Below are 21,737 nucleotides of genomic sequence, written 5' to 3' on the forward strand. Positions count from 1 at the left end.
CATGCACCAAAGTTTCCTCCCCCAGTCTTTGACCCTGAAGTAGAAGGAGACGACGTCTAAACTTCAGTACGGTTGTGTTACTGCCTTACTGCACAGCAAGCAAAATATACAGAAGCACATCTCACTGTTTGCTGTTTGTCCTGTGACGTAAAGGTCAACTGGAAACTGACTCAATATGCAGTAGTTTATGGAGAGATACAGCGGGGTCAGACGTACACAGCCAATAAATAGATTTTCTCCTCCACATACAGTATATACTCTGACTTGGCAAGTTGTCCCGTTGCCTGTCTTAGTCGGACTATGGCCTTAACTCGATTAAACTGTGCATGTAAACGTACTGACTTCCATTCATTTGAAATCCAGCTTTAGCCATAACCAGTTAATGCTTAACCCTAACCTTAAGAATTAAATGATTAAACTTAAACAGTTCTGACTCATAAGTACCAGATTTTGGTCAGTGTTTTGCCAGAAACGTTCCTCAAAAGGTAACAAATACAAGAACACACAAACACGCACACACTCCCCGTTGGTGTAATGTGGAAGTTATTGTGACAATTCGTCTAATAACTGCTGTTGTTTACATTCTGCCTGGTGCCTGCAGGCACTTCCTCTCTGCTTTTCAACGCTGTTCACATCCAGTCAGTTTACCACACAGTCTAACCAATCGCGGCGCTTGCTCGTCCCTCCTCTGGCTTTCATTGAGCTAAGTGGATCCAGATCTGCCTCAGTGTTGAGTGGAAGGTACTCGGTGGTTTGAGAAGCAATGTAACAAATACTGAAGGCATGATTTACTGGAAAAAAAAAATGCACATCAAACCCAAACCTGAACCAGGAATAGAATCATTTTCTCGGGGCTGCAGTGCAGCATATTGTGCCCCCTTTGAAACACCCTCACTCAAACAGAAGCTTCGCTCACTCTGTGATTTATTCGACTGAATGCTATTTTTCACTTTGCCACCTACTGATGGGGATTTCATGAAAGACACAACACTTTTTCTAGATGTCTTTTCTTGTCAGATGCTTTTTCTGTCAGAAAAGACTTGCTCGCATTGATTTGTTTGCAAATATCAGGAGAAAGGAGACAATGTTTTGACTGATGATGAACCGAAAATGCTCCAAGAAGCCTCAATTTCACATACACGTCAAACTCAGAAGAGAAATGTGAAATTCTTTTCCCCGAGGTTCATCATCGAGAGAAGCTGGCCAGCAGCTCTTAGGAAATTGCATATGGGTAGCCAAGAGGGTGATTTTCCTGTGACAGCTTAATTTTATGTGTCAGCAGTAATTTGGTTGAATGGTGTGTTTATTACTGAGGGAAATCCCTGCTGTGGTTCAGCGACAGAGGCTTGAGTTTCAGCACCATGAGCCTCCGACATAGATGATGCTGAGGTGAAATCCAAAAAACATATGCGAACACCAGCGTGAGGTTTAGCAGGAGCTGCCGAGTATGAGTGTCAGCTGTGTCCGCGTGTCTGTCAGCGGGTGTGTGTTACACCTCAGCTTCATCTACCACGTGCACGTAGGAGATTGGCGGAGGAAAGTGGAGGAATAATTTGGGGTTTGATCCGATGAATATTCCGCCGGCTTGAATGACAGGTTGAATGAAAGTAGACACCTGCATGCCAGCTACACCAGACACACAGACGCATACATAATTCATGTCGGGAAACACTCACATATTATATGAATTAAAATATTTAGTAGTGCTCTCAAACGATGGGTTAGGGTTAGTTATTAATCGCATTAATGTCACATTTTTATCTATTCTAAATGTCCCTTGATTTCCATTATTTTTTTCTCATTTTAATGCTCTTATCAACATAGAAAATTGGGAACGGAGAAGTGCACAACTCTCGCCATCCACTCAAAGCGTAATGTTAGCCTACTAGCTAGCTAGATCCGGTGTGTTGTGTTGCAGTTTTTCTAACGTTACTAGTTGTTGCAACATGTGAAAAAAACTAAAAAAGTGTTGTTTTTGCTCGGCCAAAAAGAACATTAATCTTCATACATAAAAAATAATAAATTGACGCCATTGAAATGGGTTTACATTACGCAGTTAATAACCCGTTTAACTGACAGCGCTAATATTTACACAGTGTCATGTCATCCAAACCCACTCATGACATTATTTACATGACATTAGAAGAAACTCATTCACTGAATTTAATTTGTCAACACACCCAGATAATGTGATTGAAGGTCAAGCTACTACTACGCCGGCCAAGCTAGCCTGGGAACTCTGCGTATTCTCCACAGTTTCCAGTTTTAAACCCAGAAATAATAAAAGAAGACGTTACATGGAAGAATAAAAAAAAGGATGGCAGAATTCCGGCTGGTATATGTTTTTTTGACTGATTTTGAGGCCAATTTTATGCTCTGTGGGCTTAAGGAGGTGTATATTTTTAAGCTAATGGAGGCTTCCAGCTAGCTTCATGCTAAACATGAAACCTCCTAATACTAACAAGCTCAGACGGGTTGTTTTGCCCCCCCACCAGAGTGTTGGCGGAGACACACACACACACACAGAGACTGGCACACATCAGCCGAACCCCACCCCACAGTGAAACACGTGTTTCTTTCAAACTTGCCCAATTTAAACAGATGGGAAGTGAGTAGAAAAGAAAAGGAAATGGGACAGTTGGAGAAAAGGGAGTGATGGAGCTGTGACTGGATGAAAAGAGGCATGGGAGGATGGTCAAGGAAGAACAGCAGGAGAGAAGACAGGAAGAAAGAGCAGACAAGAAAGGAAGGGAAGTGTGCAGGGAGTACACAAAGTTTAATTAGGAAGGAGAAGTGAATACAGAGGGTGAGCAGAACAAAAGAGAGATCACTGGACACAAAACAGACAGATGTACATCATATAGGGTGCATGTGTTTCCACAGAAAGACCCAACTATGTTTGAGGGACAGGTCAGACAGAGACACGACCCCCTCCCACCCCCCGAGAAGAGACGGGGGGGGAGAAAAGAGGGCAGAATTGTTTTTGTGATGTTCATGAACATGAAGTAATGAGAAGAGAACAAATTGCTGCCGGCAACAGAACTGGTCAGGCATTCACTCGCCGCGCGCACACGCACGCATGCTCGCAGTCACGCAGAGCCACACACTACCCAGCAACACACTCTGCAGGGGGGCCAGACACTCAGGGAACCCCACGCGAGACAGTGTGTGTCTACTGTATGTGCAAGTGTGTGTGTCACTTGCGTCTGAGGTCACAATAACAAGTAAATCAGACTCTGAAGTCGGAAAACAGATATCTCCGTCCCACCAAAAATAGATGTCATGGAAAATGATCGCATCACGGAGACACGCGGAAGGCATTCATGTAGATTAGCAAACAAATTAGAGCGTGCAGAGGCTACATAAATGTATTAATGCTCTATTGTAAGCGGGACATGATTTAGTCAAACACAGCAAACAAGTAGACAAGTATTCCTCGCAAGTTCAGCTGTGGTATCAGTGAGGGAAAAGCAAAGGGAAGAGACACGAAAAAACAAAATCAGTATTCCTAAACTTGGTTTAGCAGAGAGTTAGCGGGAATAAAGAAATGACAGATTTGATTGTGTGGTACAAAGTGGTCATTTTGTGTGAGACGGAGCTTTTCATGGAGAAAACCTAAAACTAAATTGGGTCACAGCTTAGCTAAGACGATGATTGACAAACATACTTTATACTAACACACATTACTGTACAGTGTACCTCTCTGTTTTCTTAACATTGTCATCATTTATTCATGCGAGCACACAAGCACAATAACAGACACCCCAACAGAGAAACGGGTTAACATAAGAGGCTTAAGAAGTGTGTGTGTGTAATTTGGTGCAACCACACTCCATAATATGTGCAGTGTGTGTGCATGTATTAGTAAATAGGGTCTTACAGTCATTTAGAAATCAAGATCCCCAGATTACCTCCATGCAAATCACTGTGCATATGAATGTGTTTGCACTAGTGTGTGCGCGCACGATGATGATATGCTAAGCACGGTAATCACCACTCAACAGATTTTGTGTCTGCCACTGTCCTCGCTGGTTTTCTGTTTTTCTCACACCATCTCTCATCGTCTCACCTACAGTATTTCTATGGTTTGCTGATGTCTCTACCTTGTGTCAGGAGATAGTCTGGAGGATACAGCCTCTTGCTCAACTACACAGTACACATGCAGGCAGATGCTTCTTTTTTTTATCTGGATGCTCAAACGTTGCCTTTTTCTTCTGTACTTTTTTTTTTTTTACTTTCTCATGTTCTGCTGTATATATTTGACCTCGTTCAATGTTAAAAGTTTAGTTTGGTTTGGCCTTGTCTTAAGTTTTGGTCAACTTTTCTTATTCTCATCAATCGTATTTACAGTTGTACACAGTTAAGAATAAAGTTCATCCTTTCCATGTTTATTTAAAGTACACAGTATAGACTCTAGCCATTCTATGATGGAAAGTCAGATAACATGTACTCGGTTCTGCTTTGCTGTATCCCGGGTGTCTTTCAGCTAAGTTTAAGGTTCATGACTTATTCCAACCTCAGCATATACTATAATATCTTCTATTTAACATCAACATCAGTCTGAAACTGAAAGGGATCTGCGCTCTTTCTGTGAGAAACAAATAATTAACAAGTCATTGAGTGTTCTAAGCTCATGTGAGCACACACTGACAGGTGAATTCTCTCTGCTGCCATTAGGGCATTGCTTTATTCATCAGCTGAACAAACCATCACTCCAAATCTTTTCATTCCTGTAGCAATTCACCCAACTCACAAAAATTATACACTGGGATAAATAAAGTTGTACTTGTGTTGTAAATGTCATGTAAAAAAACACTTGTTGTGTTTTCCCGTGTCCTCTCACCCCAGGTTCAGACTGCTCACGTAACTTCACCAGTCCCTCAGGTCTCATCGAGTCTCCAGGCTTTCCAGACAAATACCCCCACAACCTGGAGTGCTCCTTCATCATCATCGTCCCCCCCAGCATGGATGTCACGCTCAGCTTCCTCACCTTTGACCTGGAGAATGACCCCCTGCCAGGCGGGGAAGGGGACTGCAAGTACGACTGGCTGGAAGTTTGGGACGGACTCCCCGGAGGTGAGACGTTGATCTTTTTAAGACTGTGAATTTGAAAAATAATGGCGTGTGTTGGTTAGAATTTTGGAAAAATGGACTGCGATACAGATGCTAAACCATGAGTCAATACACGGAGCAAAGAGAAAAAGTGTGTTCTGCCCTGCCTACATCATTATCGACTGAGATAGCAACTATTTTAGTAGCTCTGCGTTGGAAGATGAAAGCTAAGCTTACCGGGAGGATGTTGGCACGTTCTCTAGAGAAAGAGCGTAACTTTTAAAGGGGAAAATATCTCAGAGGAGGGAGAAGAGAGGGATGCGGAGAGAAGGAAGGGTAGAGGGCTGGGATATTTCTGGTCTTCCTTGTTGGAAGGGTTGGATGAGTTTAGAAGGACACATCTAAGGCACACAGATTTTGGATCCGTTTTCAAGGAACAGAAGCGGTGGAGAGAAAGAGAGGAGCATTGGAAGGGCAGTGGAAGGTCCTCCGATGCTGGAAGATGAGAATAAAGAATGGCAACGCTGAGATGAATACATGACGACCACAAAAGCTCTAAGAGAAGAAAGAAACATGAAATCAATCAAGTTCAACAAGTGGTGCTGGAGAAGTGGGAAGCAAAAATCTCTCTGTCCTAAATTGTTTTAACATCTTTAGGTTTTATTCTTTAACAAATGGAGACATTGTAATGGCCTATTTCTTTAGATTTAAAGCACTTAGAACTCACCAGCAGCAAAGCAGAGCAAACAGTGGTGCTTGTGTCTCTATGAATAACTTGACTGTAAATAGGGATTTAGCCTGAAGTAAGAGTAGAAAGGTCAATAAAGGTGGTAAAGAAAGATTAGGGCGGTTTAAAGGAGAATGGAATAAAGGCATAACATTTACACCTTCTTTTCAGGGGATTTAATAGAGGACAAGCAAGGTTAGGGAAAAAAGGAGATGACCATAAAGGCAAAGAAAAAGGAAAGAAAAAAGAGAGCAGTGAAAGAGAATGAGAGCATTAAAGGATTCTGCTCTGAGTGATGAAGAGAGACTGCAAGAAGGAAAGCAGGATGTAAGGGAGAGGAAGGACAATGGAATTAAGTAGGTGGACATTGGAAGGTAGGAAAATGTCGAGGTGAAGGACTTAGCTTTCTCCTTTGCAGCGGTGCAGGGACCCAAACAGGAAGGAAAAAGTAAAAGCAGGAAAGAGAACGACCATGTGTGTATCTCATGAGGTTAAAAGGTGTGGGAGGAAGGGAGGAGATGCTGAGAGGAAAGCTGGCCTGAAGCGCTATTTATTCAACAGGGAAGGCAGAAGAGGATGAGATGATACATAACCCGAGACCTTTGTTTATCTCAATGAAGGAGATGGAAAACCAGTCCCAGCTGACATTGAGTAAAAGTCGGGGGTACATTATGGACAGCTCAACGTCTGTAACTATGCCAAAAAAAATGAGGTCTATGAATTTAAATTTGATATCCTCTTCTCGTCCATCAAGTAATGAGCTTTTACCATTATTTGCTCAAGAGCCCTTTTCAAATGTCCACCCGTTCCAAAGGGGAGGGCAAAACAAATCAATAACCCTGACTGATTGTCAGCTATTTCCTTGTCTTTTGGCTCCTCCCACTCCTCCGCCTCCTCCCATTTCATGAGTGCTTATGTGTGTGTGGATCTGAATCACACACTCATCTATTTGTGTTGACGTATACAAGTTGTGGTGTTACAGAGGGAGACAGTAGAGGATTCACTTCAAACACAAACACACACACACACTACTGAAAAGCAGAAGGATGTTGACAGGAGTGGGCGGAGCAATGAGCATATGTCAGGGAATGGAAAACAGTGTAAGTAAAGAATGACAAATGTGAGCGCTGAGGGATAAAGGGATTGAAAGATTAATAAACCACTGGATTGTGATCGTAATGCAGTTACAGCGTCGTATCATCATTTAAACCAGTAAGCAAACAAATGATGATGTGCTATGGAAGCCGCTGACAGACTCTGAGCAGACCGGTGAATAATCAAATCACCGTTCCCCTGATTGACAGTGGGCCCTCTGATTGGCCGCTACTGTGGGACCAGAGTGCCTCCTGAGATTCAGTCGTCCACTGGGATTCTCTCCCTGTCCTTCCACACTGACATGGCCGTGGCAAAGGACGGCTTCTCGGCGCGGTACAACATGACGCACAAGGAAGTCAGTGAGAGTGAGTACAAGTCGTCAACACGACCTCGCCGATTCTGTGGGTACAGTGCGGTTGATTCAGTGGTACAATAATCATCCAAACCTCGTCTCTACCTGTCTTCTTCAGCTTTCCATTGCAGTAACGCCTTTGGTATGGAGTCAGGAAAGATCACAGATGACCAGATCACAGCCTCGTCCAGTTTTTATGATGAACACTGGCTGCCACGACAGGCCCGACTCAATTATCACGACAATGGGTGGACGCCCAATGAAGACAGCAACAGGGAGTACATACAGGTATGTCTGTGTCCTGCAAATGTATTATTTAATGACTGAATCAAACACAATCAAAACTCTTCACTTTAAGAGGACGTTCTAAGCCTTTGTTGAGCCTTTGTTGATTATTAACTAATGACCAGTGCAGCCAATCCAGCTTTCACAGCGGTTTACCCACACCTCACCTAAACCTTCCAGATATGTGACCTCTTGAAACAAAAAACAATACTGAGTTACTGGCCTTTGACCTCAGTTGTACCAAACACTGATTATTTGCACTTGTAGTTTGTCTACTTGATTCTACTTGATGAAACTCCATCAGGGTTTTCTTCTTTGCAATCACCGGGTGACCTCTTACATTTAGCCTGTGGCTACTGTGGGTTGGATTTCACACCTCACGTTGGGACTTGCCGGTCTGAACTAATAGTTCATTGACTTGTCTGGCTGCTGGCTACAAAACTCATTATTCCTGGATACATTTGCTGTCACATGAAAACAAAGACTTTGTTCTGCACAGCGATGGTCGTCCACCCTCTTTAAAACATGTTAAGCCAACGCTTCCTGTAATGTATTTATAGAAATGATGAATCATAGAGTGGTGATGATACTGATTTGACATTCCTGTGTTTTACTCTACTTTATTTCAAATTGTATATGCACAGAACCTCAACAAGAGTCCCTCAGTCTCATGCGTTCCTTCCTGTCTTACCTCCGTGACAGCTGAAGACTCTCTCACTCCGACCCGCCCACAATTGTGTCACATTAACTTGTAAAACACTAATCACCTGCTTTACAACTTTTTTTTTTAATCGATGGTCCATATAATTAACATTTGGATTGTGCTGTTTGTGATACATTAAATCTGTCATTTGGTCACAAGCCCGCTTTCAAAGTTTGCTGCAAATGCAGCGTCTGCCGCTTGTAAAAGTTGTCCCTGTGGTCACCAGTGTTGTGGTTGGGTCACTGCGTTCCACAGAGGCTCTCAGCTGTTCTCTTACATTAACACATAGCAGAGACCAAAGACCCTGCGTGTGTGTATTTGTGTGTATGGGTGCGCAACAGCTCCCGTCCTGACAAGCAGCTGTCATAAATGCCAATGTGCCTCTCCTTGCATCTTGCACCCTGTGGTTTCTTATAACAGTGTGTGTGTGTGTGTGTGTGTATTTACTGAAATGCTTACACAGCATTTACTCCAATTAAACTATATTTCTATTCTACTCTTTACTATTCTATTCTATTATGTTCTATTCTTTTCTATTCTATTCTGGCTTAATCCAGTGAGGTGTGCTGCAGATTGATGATGTGAGCACTGTTGGCTCCATTATTCTAACAGCTCTGTGATTGATGAGGAACCTTTACAAGGAAGCCTCATTTTGCATCTCTCTCTCTCTCTCTCTCTCCGATACCCCCACCCCCCCATTACTGCTTCTTTCTTTTCATCCTTTTCTCACTTACTCCCTCACCCTTCCTTCTCTGCTCATCTGTTTCTCTCCTTAGTTCCGGACTATCGATTAGTTGTCTTGGTGGATCTTTGTCTGAACCTAAGCATGTAGGCATATGTGTGTGTGTGTGTGTGTGTTGGGAGTAATCTGAAACACCTGTCTCTCTGACAGATAACAAACGCAGCCTTTTTACCTCCCCTAGTGTTTTGTACTATACACCCCAGTGGGACACAGCACACACACACTTAGTCAACATGCTGTGCACACACACACACACACACGCGCAACAAGTTCTGATTAATCTGCTGGTATGAAGAGCCTCAAAGGAGGAAAATAAATGTTAAAATCTGCCGTACATCTTTGCTCATTGTTGGCTCTTTAGTTGCCTGCGGCCGCCTCTTTTTTTGTGAAGTGCTGTCTATGATCTCCGGTCACAGTCGCAACATGTAGATGAGATAATTCATCTAAATGGAGAGAGCTTACAAAGTGAGAAATATGAGATGCCATTATAACTATTAAAATCACTAAAAGGAATGAAGTGCATCACATTTTGGTGAAATATTTCTGCAGCAACAATAAGTCGGTAGTTCAGTTAATTTCATCCATGCATCTGTGGCACTTTTTAAACATAACTAACAAAAACAATATGAGCTCTTGCTGCAGTTTGCACTTTTACATCTTCAGTGTGCACCTTTAAATAAAGAAGGGTGAGGCCGCCAGCATCCACGTAGTACGCAGCACAGCTAGAGCAGCATGCCAAACACGTAGCATGGCCTCCACAGCCAGGACGGGGAGGTGATTATGGCTATTGTATATGAGGAAATTAAAATGAGCCTCAGGTCATTACTATCGATCTGCCAGGAGAAAGACACAGAGCGGAGAGGAGAAGCACAGAGGAGGAAGGAGAGTTTGTCGGCTTAGAGATTAGACATAGAATTAAATTTAGATCGAGGGTGACTGAATGGTCATGTGTTTTTTTTTTTTTTTTTTTTGCTTTTATTGTGAAATTTCTCCCAGAAACCAGCTGTCTAATCAGTTATTCACATTATGTAAATGATTCCCTCTTCCTGCCCAACAGGTGGATCTCCACACTCTGAAGGTGCTGACAGGCATCGCCACGCAGGGCGCCATTTCCAAGGAAACCGAAAAGGCGTACCACGTCACCACCTTCAAGCTGGAGGTCAGCACCAATGGAGAGGACTGGATGGTCTACAGACATGGCAAGAATCATAAGGTAAGCGAGGCCTAGTGTAGGCCTGAACAACTATGGGCAATTAAAAAAAAGGCCTGGGTGCTCTTAGGTGACGTGCGTGCCTCGACATGCGCCCACAGGAAAGTGGTGGAGCGAAATATGAGATGGAATATATATACAGCAAGAGTTGACCACAAGCCCAAAATTTAACCCGTGTCTGCAATTACAGCTGCTATTCAGCTGGCTTCATTTAAAGGTTTATGAGCAAGCCAGAATCAGCACACGTCTCCAAGCTCCGAAGCGATTCCTTTTACATCACTGAACGCAAACTGCATTCACGCTGCAGGCCGCGTCTCACGTCCCATCTGGTTCCTGTTACCCAGAGTCCTGCTCACTGCTGCTGACTTGCTTGGAACGGGTTCCTACGCTGTTTGTTCCAGAGGTGTTAAGGCATGATGTGTCAGTGGAGTGTCTGTTTCATTGGAGGGTGAGAGTCAGTTAGAATTGAAGCAAACTGGTTGCAGCTGTAATTAAAGTGGCATTCCAGCGGTTGTGGGTTTTTGTTGTTTTTTTTCCCATCGCAGCGGTTGCATGTATTTATCCTGTGGTCTGCCACGTCTAGCTACGTGCTATAAACTCTTACTCCTTCATTAACACTAATGCATGCACACGCTCTTAGATGCTCATTTCAAATACTTCTTTTAGTGCGTGAAGGAAACAGGAGATCCAGTCTAACCATGTAGGGTTCCTCTGTGGACTGCAGATCCCATTAGCTTTACAACTAGAGCTGAACACTCGGGGAAAATATGAACGCATAAAACTCTCGGAACTGTGTTGAAAGGTAATCAGGATAATAAAGTTGATGGTATGGAAGAATGACTATGATTAATAATAAGTGAGTGGGAAGCAGGCTCCTGTAATTAGATTTACAGCCATTAAGCTTAGTTGAGGGCTAAATCAAATACAGGAATGATGACGCCGGTCTTTAAATTGGTGTTGTATGGAGGAAAGTTGCAGTCATTGTAAAATAAATGTAAGAAAAATCTGATCAGTCATTTGAGTCCATGATACAGAGGTATATTGCTGACACTTCAGTATGCACGATGCATAAATGATGATGTTTTAAGCTACTTGTTGGTATCACCACCTATAATCCCCCCTCGATTCTCCCGTGATGACCCTGGAAAGCTGCTTGAGAGCTGAACACAAACATTATAAGAGTGTGTGTGTGTGTGTGCATGCATCTGCAAATTAATGCGTCTTTGAAGAGGAGGGGGATAAGAATAAATCAGCAACAGAATATGGAAGAATATCAATGTCACTGTCTCGAATGAACTGGCAATGGTTGTTCGGCCTCTCGATGAGTCAGAGTGTGGTGTGCGGTGGTTTGAAAGTTCAGCTCAGGGTCATCCGTCGTCCTGTTGATCCTTTATATCATATCGTCTAGCAGATGTGTAGATTTTAATCAGATATATGTTCATACTGTAGCCTTGACCGTCCTTACACATGCACTCAGTGCCACGAGGGGGCTTAAAGGGGGCTTTGTTTTAACTTCCACAGAGAAAAAAATACACGGAAAATAATAATAATAATAATAAAAACCCAAAACACAATAAACACTGCTATTTGCCCCAGTTAAAGTTACTGCTGGTTTCAACATGAGTGTGAAAATGGAGCGAAAAGTGACAGATGAACTCAGTGTTCAGATCAGTTTCTTAACCTGTGGTCTAAAACTTCCGTCCCTACTTCCTCCATCGTATCAATGCAAAAACAGAAGGGAAACGGAAAAATGAAATCACTATTTAACATTCAGCTTAGCTGTTCTCGTTTCTATTAAGTTGCCCTCTAAGTCATTTTCTCCAGGCGCACACCTGCTTACACACTGGCTTTTCTGTTATATGGCTATAAAAGAAGAAGGGAGAAAAATGAATAGAGTGAAAACAATAGTGTCAGCATCTCGGTGCAAAAAAATGACCAGACACGCCTCAGATGGCCAGTAAACATCCACCTTGTTGCCCCGGATCTCTCTATCATCTTTCAGTGTGTAAGTGTGAGTGTGCGTTTTATGTCACAGAGCGACACATAAATCACTCAGCAGCACCGGCCAACGAGATCTTTCTGCAGCCTTTTATTGCTCAGCTGTGTAAAGTGCTGCCCCTGCATTCACACAATACCTCAACAATAAATACTTTTTATGATTGAGAGGAGAGAAAAAAAAAAAGCCTATATCACAATTGTTAATTTACTATGTAAATCCCTCTTCGTCGCTCGTTCCTTCTCTCATCTCATCTCCGCTCACCTTGTTCGTCTTGTCTTTCTCTCTCTCTCACATCTTGCCTCTTTTCCCTCCCTTGACACTCCATCATTTGTTCTCCCTCCCTCCTGATGTTGCTGGGAAAAATCACAAAATTAAGTGTTTTTTTGGGCTTGTCTACAGTAACGGTTCGGTGTGTGCGTGCATACCTGTGTGTGTGTTTCTCATGTGTGAGTTCATCTGACAGAATTGTTGAATTATTGCTTCAAATGGCGTTTAATGAGGACAAAGAAATGAATGGGAGCCACATGGACGGAGAGTGTGACTGTCGGTGCTTGTGCAAGCTCACACTTATGCATTATTATGTGTGTAAAAACACAAACATTGACAAATACATGCACGCATGCACAGATAACTGTTTAGAAACCTAAATTTGTTATGTGTTAACTTTAGTCACACATGAGTAACTCCTTATAAAGACACACATACACACACACACACCTGGAAGCCTGCCCGTAGGGGTGGAGCCGCTGTCACGCGCCATCATGATGATTTGTGCGATCTGTAATGTATTTGATAATGTCCTTAAAGGCCCATTCTGAACCAGATGGGACATATGGAATACATGTTAACTTTTTCTGAGGCAAGACAAAGTAATATTCACTGACAGGCTCACAAATGACACGGACTCAACACACATGAGCCAGAGTGAGCGCTTGATTCGTAGCCAACTTTTTCTTATCAGCATCTCCTTTTTTTACTGTGCAGCAGCATATTTTATATCCTCTCTGAACGATGGGGTCATGCCCAACCACTCTCACTTTGCATGGGAACCCACGTTATACAGGAACAGGATAAAATAATGACATAATATCTGTAAAACTGCAGCGGTTTTATGATTCAGCGAGCTCAAGTGGATGCGAGCTGGGTTATAAGTGGGCTGCCCACATGACGAGGAAAAGGGAGTGTTTTTCAGTGACCTGAAGCCTCGGGGTGAGAAATGATGTTGTCTTAGTTTGAGTCTTTGTCAGGAGGAGTTTGAGACCTTCTGATAGTCGAGCTACGCTTAAGCACGATGTGTTACAAATGTAATTACATCGCCCTCCTGAATTGCTGCAGGCGGAACTGTCTGTGGCCATTACAACGCTGGACCTCGGCCAAGACCAAAACCTCCTATTCCCACCTTAATCTGTGGGAGGGAGGATGATGGAAAGAGAAGAGATGGAGGAGGGAGACGTGGGTGGAAGGGGAGGGAGGCCGAGGCATCGTGATGAGAGGAAAGTCAGGGAAAGTTAAAAAAAAAAAATTGCAGAGAAAGAAAGACAGGAAAACACAAGCAAAAGGTCAACCAGTCAAGCGCCGCGCCGATGGCGAGAGGAGGAATCGAGCAGTGCACAGGGAGGACGAGAGGTGGTAACCAGAGGGAGAGGAGTGCAGTTCATAGGGGAAAAAGTGAGTGAAGGAATGAGGCAGAGGGGGAGAAAGAAATGTTCACATGGGAACCACAGAGCAAAAGAAAGAGATGGACGGATGAACGGAGTCAAGGAGGAGAGTAAGAATAATGAGAAAAGCAGACGGGTGTTGACCAAACGTCCCCCTGGACAGATCAGAGGTCCCAGCAACACAGCCTGAAAAAGATGTCAGGAGAGGGGAAAGAAAATAAAATGACAGGAGAGAGGCAGGGAGGGAGGGAGGAGGGCTGCGAGGTGAAGGGAAGGCAGCAGGCAGAGGGAGGTCAAAGGAGAGCAGAAGAAAAGAGTTTGTGACAAATGAAGAAAAAGGAACTGAGAGTAAAAGAGAGGGAAGGGACAGAGGGGGGGTATTACTAGAAGGTAACACTTGGTCAGTAAAGTGTGTCTGTGTGCGTGTGTGTGTGTGTGTGTGTGTGTGTCCCTCACTCACACATGCACAGATTTAGCTGTGAAAGACAGATAGCATGAAATGACGAAATGAAAGGAGATTGCTCTTGTTACTATTTTATAACTTCATCTACACACGTACGCTCAGAAACACACAGCGTGGACATTTGAATAATTTACCAAGTCTGTTCTGGTCCTTGCTGACTGACTGTCTGACTGACTGTGGCCCTACAGGCTTATGACATGACTACACACACACACGCACACACAGGCGCACACACCTGGTCTCTTCTGTCCTTTGACATCAGCATTATTCCTCGTCATGTTCTTTTCCGTTTCCTCCTTGGAACCCAGGTACTAGTTGTATTGGTCAAGTTTCTGCTTTTCGCTCTTTTGTATTGTGTGTGTGTGTGTGAGTAAGTGTGTGTGTGTAACTGGTATTCCTCATGTTGTGGGGACCTATGTCTGTTTACACACTCACATCATGGGGACGTAATGTTCTTAAGGTGAAGACAGTTTTTAAAGTTAGGCTGAGGTTAGGATTAGGGTAAGGTGATGGTCACAGGAAGTCTACAGGAAATGAATGTCATGGAAACCAGTGTGCCTATGTGTGGGTGTGTGCGTACTTGTATTTGTTACCTCTTTAGAACCTTTTCTAACATAAACACTGACCTTCTCAGGGCCAGTAGTCCAGACGACTAAAACCTGGTCCTTAAGAGGCAGAACCTCATTTCTGAGGAGCTGCTATGATTTGAATTGCGGTAAGGTTTAGGTTTAGGCATTAACTGGTTATGGTTAAGATTAAGGATAACGTATGGATTAGGTCGTCCTAATGCCTTGAAAGAATAGCCGAAGTCAAGCATCTGTTCACCCGTGGTGTCAGCTTCCTGTGTCTCTTAACACGGGTGGAAACTTCAGACCGTCAGCACACACCTGCACAAAAGCACACACACACACACACACAATAACATGAGTCCGGTCGCAGGTGTAGTCCATTAGCTGATTGATGGTGAAGCCTTTCAGGCAGAGGGAATTTAGGAGTTTAAGACCTCGGGGGAAGCCACATATCCTCTTTCACTTCCTCACTGTGGATTCTCACTGTTCCGCCCGGGGAGGGACTTTGGTTAATCTGTGGTAACAAAAACAGTACATCTGTTGTAGTTATCCAAAAACAGAAGTAACCGCACTTAAACGTGACAGTATCCTGGTTTTGGGTGGGGGCAGCTGCTTGATAAATGACACTTGCTGCTGCTCGACATGAGCAACTTCCTTCATCTGACAAAGGAGACGAAAAAAAAACATTTATGTGGGATTACAGAGACACACAGTAAACTGGGGCGACGCCACCACCGTGTTGCATTCGACAACAGCCGAAATGCAACGCAGTGACATCATGAATATGCAAATTATTGCATGACATCATCTAAAAATGCGGCGCGATATTTCCAGCAGTTACAAGACCGTTTTTAACCGTGCCCTCGACTTCACACATTAACATAAGCACACACATACAGGAGGTTTTGACCTTTCATTTAAACGCCGCCTGAACCCCATGCTGTTAATGCAAGCCATGTAAGACCAAGCAACCGGGTTTGTATTACCCTATCACGCGCTTGTTATTGCCACGGTAACAGCTTGCCTGTTGACAATGATGACATGTGTGGGCACCTGTAAATGGCTGCCAGATGTATATAGGCTGTAGCTAGATTGTTTTAACTTACAATTAAGGCACATGTTCACTGCCGGCTCTTCAGCAGATGGATGTTAGACCCAAACTGGGGATAATTTCCACCAACATGTGCTAAGTTGGTTAATTAATATGTTTTAAAAGCCGAGTTCAGTCGCCTTTTGTCATTATTGTGACGCCACCGTCTGTGACCCCTTCATTTCACTGTGTGGCTGCTTTTTAACACAAACAAATGGTACATTTTTAAAGAAAATCTCACTCTGCTGTGAGTGATCACGCCAGCATCAGGAACAGGAAGGTCGAAACTTCAGTTTAAGTCGCACAGCAGTGTAAAATGTGACCCATGCTCCCTGTAGAAAACAGGCATATTTAAATCGTGACAGTGTTGTTAGCCTCCCATTTATTCACAACATTCTTGACAGTCCCATTCGAACATAATGTCTGTGTGTGGTCGTGAGGAATGGCTAAAGGGACAAGTAAAGCAGTTTATACCAGCGAAAGTGTAACAGAACATTAAGCAGCAGCTGAAATAGAGTCACAGGTCTGCTTGGTGACCCTGAATGAAAACACGCCACCAGATTTATGACCGTACACAGAATGTGAGGCGCTCCAGCAAAACTGTTTTCATACACGGTCTGTGAGCTGAACTCACTCACACACACACACACACACACACAGGAACACTCTGCAGCAATGGACAACAACACAATGTTGTATATTCTCACAAACACCCTGAATCACAAAAGGATTTCAAAAGGATCACACATGTGCACACTTAAATATACATTCATGAAATCTCTGTGTGTGTGTGTGTGTGTGTGTGTATTTGCTGAAGAAATGTTTCAGTGTGCACCGTGCACCGAGGGAAATCAGAAAACACCCACCAGCCCCCAAACCCTAAGAGTGAGACTAACTGTAATTACACTTTTACACACCAACACACACTGACAGCATCAACACACACATGCACACATACTTGTAATTACAGTCTACTACCACAATCCCATTAAGGCTTTCAGGGCCTTTGGGCATTATTCCATCATTTAACTGGTCACAGTTTCTGGTATTAAGGCCAATGAGAGGCCACGAGTTCAGTGAGTCTGACTTTGTACACCCAATGGGGTCGAGGGTTCAATTCCCTGTTGGCCCAGCAGCATGTTCTTGTTTCTGCACGTCTGGAACACCCTTCATCCATATTTTGTCACCCCTGACGTGTCCCCTGGTTTAATGGATCAAGAACAGGGGTGTAACAGCGACACGTGGGAGCATGCACACACGCACACACACGCACACACACACACACCTATAACAAAGCTAACATCTATAAATGAGTACCCAAGCAAGTAATTGCAAGGGCTTTCGGCTCTGCTGAATGAGGTTTACTGCTCTGTGTAATAGACACACTGTCGTGTTTTCAGCACTGATGTAACATAATAGAAAGAGTGTTCGAGGCACAGAGGGAAAACAGCCTTTGTGGTTTTGTAATGGATTTTTTTTCCCCCATAAATTTATAGTAGTATATCATCATGGCAGGGAATGACAAAGTGGGAGAGGGAAGAGATGTTGGAGGGAAAGACAGAAAAGGGAGGAAAGTGAAATAAAGGGGGCAAGAGCAGAAGCCCAGCTGTGTTTTCCTGTGGTGAGCCCAACACGGATCACACAGAGACTAAGAGATGACAGTCTGACTGATAGAGAGAGATATGAAGTCTTGGTGTCAAGAGACAGACAGAGTTCTTTCCTTTCATCTGTATTTGTGTTCGTTTTCAGACTAAATCATTGTGTGTGTGTGTGTATACATGGTGAGGAGTACTGGAGCTCAGAGGTCACAGTGTGGTGGTGGTGGGACGGTAAGGTAGGAAAGCAAGAGAGAGAGTATTCTTGTATTTGTGGCTCTGTGAGGACCAAAAATCGTATAAACCATACGGAGTGAGGACATTTTGGCTGGTCCTCACATTTTTAAGACCTGGTTTTAGGGTTAGGCATTTAGTTGTAATGGTTAAGGTTAGGTTAAGGGGCATGCATTATGTCTATGAGGGTCCTCATTATGAATGAAGCGCAAATGTGTGTGTGTGAGACAGAGACAGAGAGAGAAAGGATCATGGGAAGTGGATGCTCTGAGAAGATGACCCTCTCCCACATGTTTACACATAGAATTTATTAAACTATATGTTATGGTTAGGGTTAGACAGAGTGTATGTGTGTGTTCTTGTATTTGTTACCTCTCTGAGACCCTTTCTGGTATAAACTCTGACCTGTTAGGACCAGTAGTCCTCATGGACACCAAAACCTGGTCCTAATGTACAGCACTTTGGTCAACTATGTTGTTTTTAAATACATTTGGATGGGATTGGATTGGAGAACCTGATTTCTGAGGAACTGGTTAAGTTTAGGGCTAAGATTTGTTTAGGCTGTCCAAACGATTTAAAGTCAATGAGAGTGTGTGTGTGTGTTTGTATGTAAGAGAGAGAGAATCTCTGCACTTTTGAATCATTATAGCTTCTCCTTCTAAAATCACCACTTTCTGTTTTTTACATTTCTGTTTATGAGCATGTTTAGATTCAGTCTGGATTAAGCAGCTTCAGGCTACATTCAGACGCCTCAAATCGGATTCTTTACACATCAGATTTGACAGTCCACATTCATGATGTCCTGCATCTGAACACAACACTATGCATGTGCACAAATACCTTTCTTTTGTTGTCATCAACAGCAGAAAACAACGTATTTGTGAGACCTCTCAGTTTTAAGTGGCAAATTGAAAAGGATCAAATGTGGCTTTATTGAGTCCCCGCGGGGAATTCGCGGCAACAAAAGCTATCACAAGGAATTTGTCAGTGAGATTCATCTCTAGAGGACGACGCTATACTATACAACACTGTTGTTGTTGGACTTTGCCACACTGCCGCAGTGCAGGTTGATAACGTGGCCATTCTCTCCTCTCATGTCACATGGTCACATATCAAAAACGATATCTGATCCAGGACCACATACTGACGTGACATCAATCTGAGCAGACGACCAAACGTCTCTGTCCACACATTCATAAAAGAATCAGATCTGTGTCACATTTGGTAATCTGAACATAATCTTAGAGATGTTAGAACGGTTTAGCCCATGTCATGTTACGTCTTTATGCTAAACTGGGCCGGACACTCTCTGTCTCCACTTCCATATTTATCCCAGATGGGAGACTAGCAAAACAAAAATGACAATGATTAATGACCCCGTCATATCTGACTTTATCCTCTCAGGATGTGTGTTCACTCTCTGTGTGTGCAGATAAACAGTGAGGTGTTATTAAAAGCCCTCTGCTCCTCTTTCTCCGTAGGTTTTCCATGCCAATGTCGACGCCACAGAGGTGGTCCTCAACCGGATCCCACAGCCGGTCCTGGCTCGCTTCGTACGAATCCGACCTCAGACGTGGAAGAACGGCATTGCACTGCGGTTTGAGCTTTACGGCTGTCAGATCACTGGTAAGGAGAAACATGGCGTATCTATTTCTCTACAGTTTCTTTGATTTTTTTCTCCTCCTGGTGGGATTCACTTGTGAAAACACGGCATTCGTCGTGCCGAGTTGTGATACTGGCTTATATACTCATATAAGGAAACAGGCAACTGTGAGGCCTCCCTCCCCCACCCATCTTCATTTAAATAATGTAATTATTTAAATTTTTTAATTATTTAATAAATTATGTGAATATTTAATAAATAATTCAGTTATTTGTCCACTAATCGATCCACTCTTCTTCTCCATCCAAATCCTCCTGTATATCCCTCTCTCTCCCTTTGCACACACGTCAAAAACACTCCCAAGTGCACTCACACTCTTGCACTCACTCTTTCATATACATGTCCTTCCTCTCTATCTCCCACTCACACATTGCTCACTAAAAAAAAAACAAAAAAAAAAAACGCGCGCGCAGACAAAAAGAAACACTCTGAGTCCTAATAGAATAATACTAGAGTGTGATGTGTGGGTGATAACATCAGAGAGTAACAGGCTCTCGGCTTTCATCTGCAGCCCTGGAAAACAAACATGATTTCAACCAGCATAATCAGCTCAATACTATAAATAGATAAAACTTAATTAGACGCTCTCTTTCTCTCTCTCTCTCTCTCTCTCTTTCCCTCTGTGTCTTTCTGTATATGTGTGTGTGTGTGTGTGTGTACTTCTATCTCTGTGAGGACCACTTTTCGGCCCCGTCATTGAGGACATGTCTGGCTCATCTTCGAAACTTTCAAGGGTTAACGCTTTGGTTACAGGGTTTAAGTTTGGCGTTTAGTTGTAACGGCTGTTGGTGTAGAGAAAGAGGGAAGGAGGTGTGTCGTGCCAGTGAGTGTCCTCGCAGAGATAGAAGGACATGGTGCGTGTGTTTGTCTCCCAGCTTCCCTGTATCATTATTAGGTTAGGGTCTCTCTTTGCTGCCATTGTAGTGGCCATTGAGAGGGACAGATATGCTCTTATCTAGGAGGGCTATTTCAGCACCCATACAAATCACAATCACAGCAAAACAATATGATACCGTGTGTGTGTGTGTGAGTGAGAGAGAGAGAGAAAGAAGGAGAGAAAGAGAGAAAACAGGAGCAAAAGACACATGTATCAAGTATCCTATTCTTTTCTACAGATTGCCCATTTTTTCTACTCTATTTTAACACCTGAGATTACATTATATATCACCCTATTTTTTCCCCACTACTCTCAGCACCGAGAATCTATTCAACACATCTCTTGGTCGTTTATATTTCCCTGGATATTGCCCATTCCTGCCACTCTGCAGTGTCGGGAATCCATCATCAGCCCAAGGGAAGCGGTGGCTTTTTATGCAAACTTACGTTCAGAATCGTTTGACCTTTGTCGGGAAGAGTGACTGAGTTTGTGAAGAAGCTTAGGAGCCAAAACAAACTTTTTTTTGTCTACAACCTGCAGAAAGTGCTGGGGAAATGAAACAGACCTGCTAATAACATTGCAGCATCTGTTTCATACATATTAACAAACATGAACATACAGTACTGCCGCAGGGGGACGTGATAATGCCTTACACAGACCTGGTATCAAGGCGGACGCACAAGTTTTGTACTTTTCTACCTCATCTTCTACCTGTGCTGCTTTATTGTAGATTGTTTTGGTTTTTTTCTTGCTCCTCATTCTGCTCCTCTCTCCTTCCATTGCTTTTGCTGACAGCTTCCATTCCAGAGCCCTCGTTTTCTCCTCTCTGTCCCTTCCTTTAAATCACTCCCCGGTCCCTGCCTCGTTCAACTCCATCCTTCCTTCACTTCTCCCTTCATCTGGTCTTTATTTTGGCCCTTGCAGCACCTATCAGTCATTTCTTTTTTAGCACCATTATCATTTTTCATTTGTTAAATAATACATTTTTACAAGGTCCTCTGTCAGACCGTGTTATCAAGAAAAGCATAGTGGGAAAGTGTCTGTGTCTATGTGCTTTATATCCTTATGAGGTCCACAAAACATAACCCTATCTTTATGAGGGACATTTTGTCTGAGCCCCACAACTTTACAGAGCTTTTTTATCTGGGTTAAGACTTGGTTTTAGGGTAAGGGTTAGAATTGGGTTAAAGGAATACTTCACCGATTTGCATTTAGCTTTGTAATACTAGAATAGGGGTAGTATTTTTGAAAAATTGTGCTTCCCAACCTCAGTATCCTCATTCCTTTTTTCCAAGGATTGAAACTGAAATAATAATTCCACACTTTTTAGACCCACTCGTGTATTTGTGGGAAGAAGTGTGTTTCAACCTGTGTTTGGACTTGCATCTATGTCTAAGTATTTCTAAGCTTTAAAGGGCTCTTC

General features: G+C 43.2%; 1 protein-coding gene across 2 annotated transcripts in view; it reads left to right on the forward strand.

The window, feature by feature from the left end:
- The window catches only part of LOC131477395 (neuropilin-2-like), a 78,707-nt gene that overhangs the window by 26,723 nt on the left and 30,247 nt on the right, over window positions 1–21,737 (forward strand). For both annotated transcript variants that reach the window (XM_058654833.1, XM_058654834.1), the window contains exons 4-8: window positions 4,849–5,076; window positions 7,084–7,239; window positions 7,345–7,514; window positions 10,014–10,169; window positions 19,256–19,400. In XM_058654833.1, the coding sequence (XP_058510816.1) occupies window positions 4,849–5,076; window positions 7,084–7,239; window positions 7,345–7,514; window positions 10,014–10,169; window positions 19,256–19,400 (855 nt within the window). The remainder of the gene's footprint in view (window positions 1–4,848; window positions 5,077–7,083; window positions 7,240–7,344; window positions 7,515–10,013; window positions 10,170–19,255; window positions 19,401–21,737) is intronic.

The sequence above is a fragment of the Solea solea genome, chromosome 2 (genome assembly GCF_958295425.1).
Source record: "Solea solea chromosome 2, fSolSol10.1, whole genome shotgun sequence".
Taxonomy (NCBI): Eukaryota; Metazoa; Chordata; class Actinopteri; order Pleuronectiformes; family Soleidae; genus Solea; species Solea solea.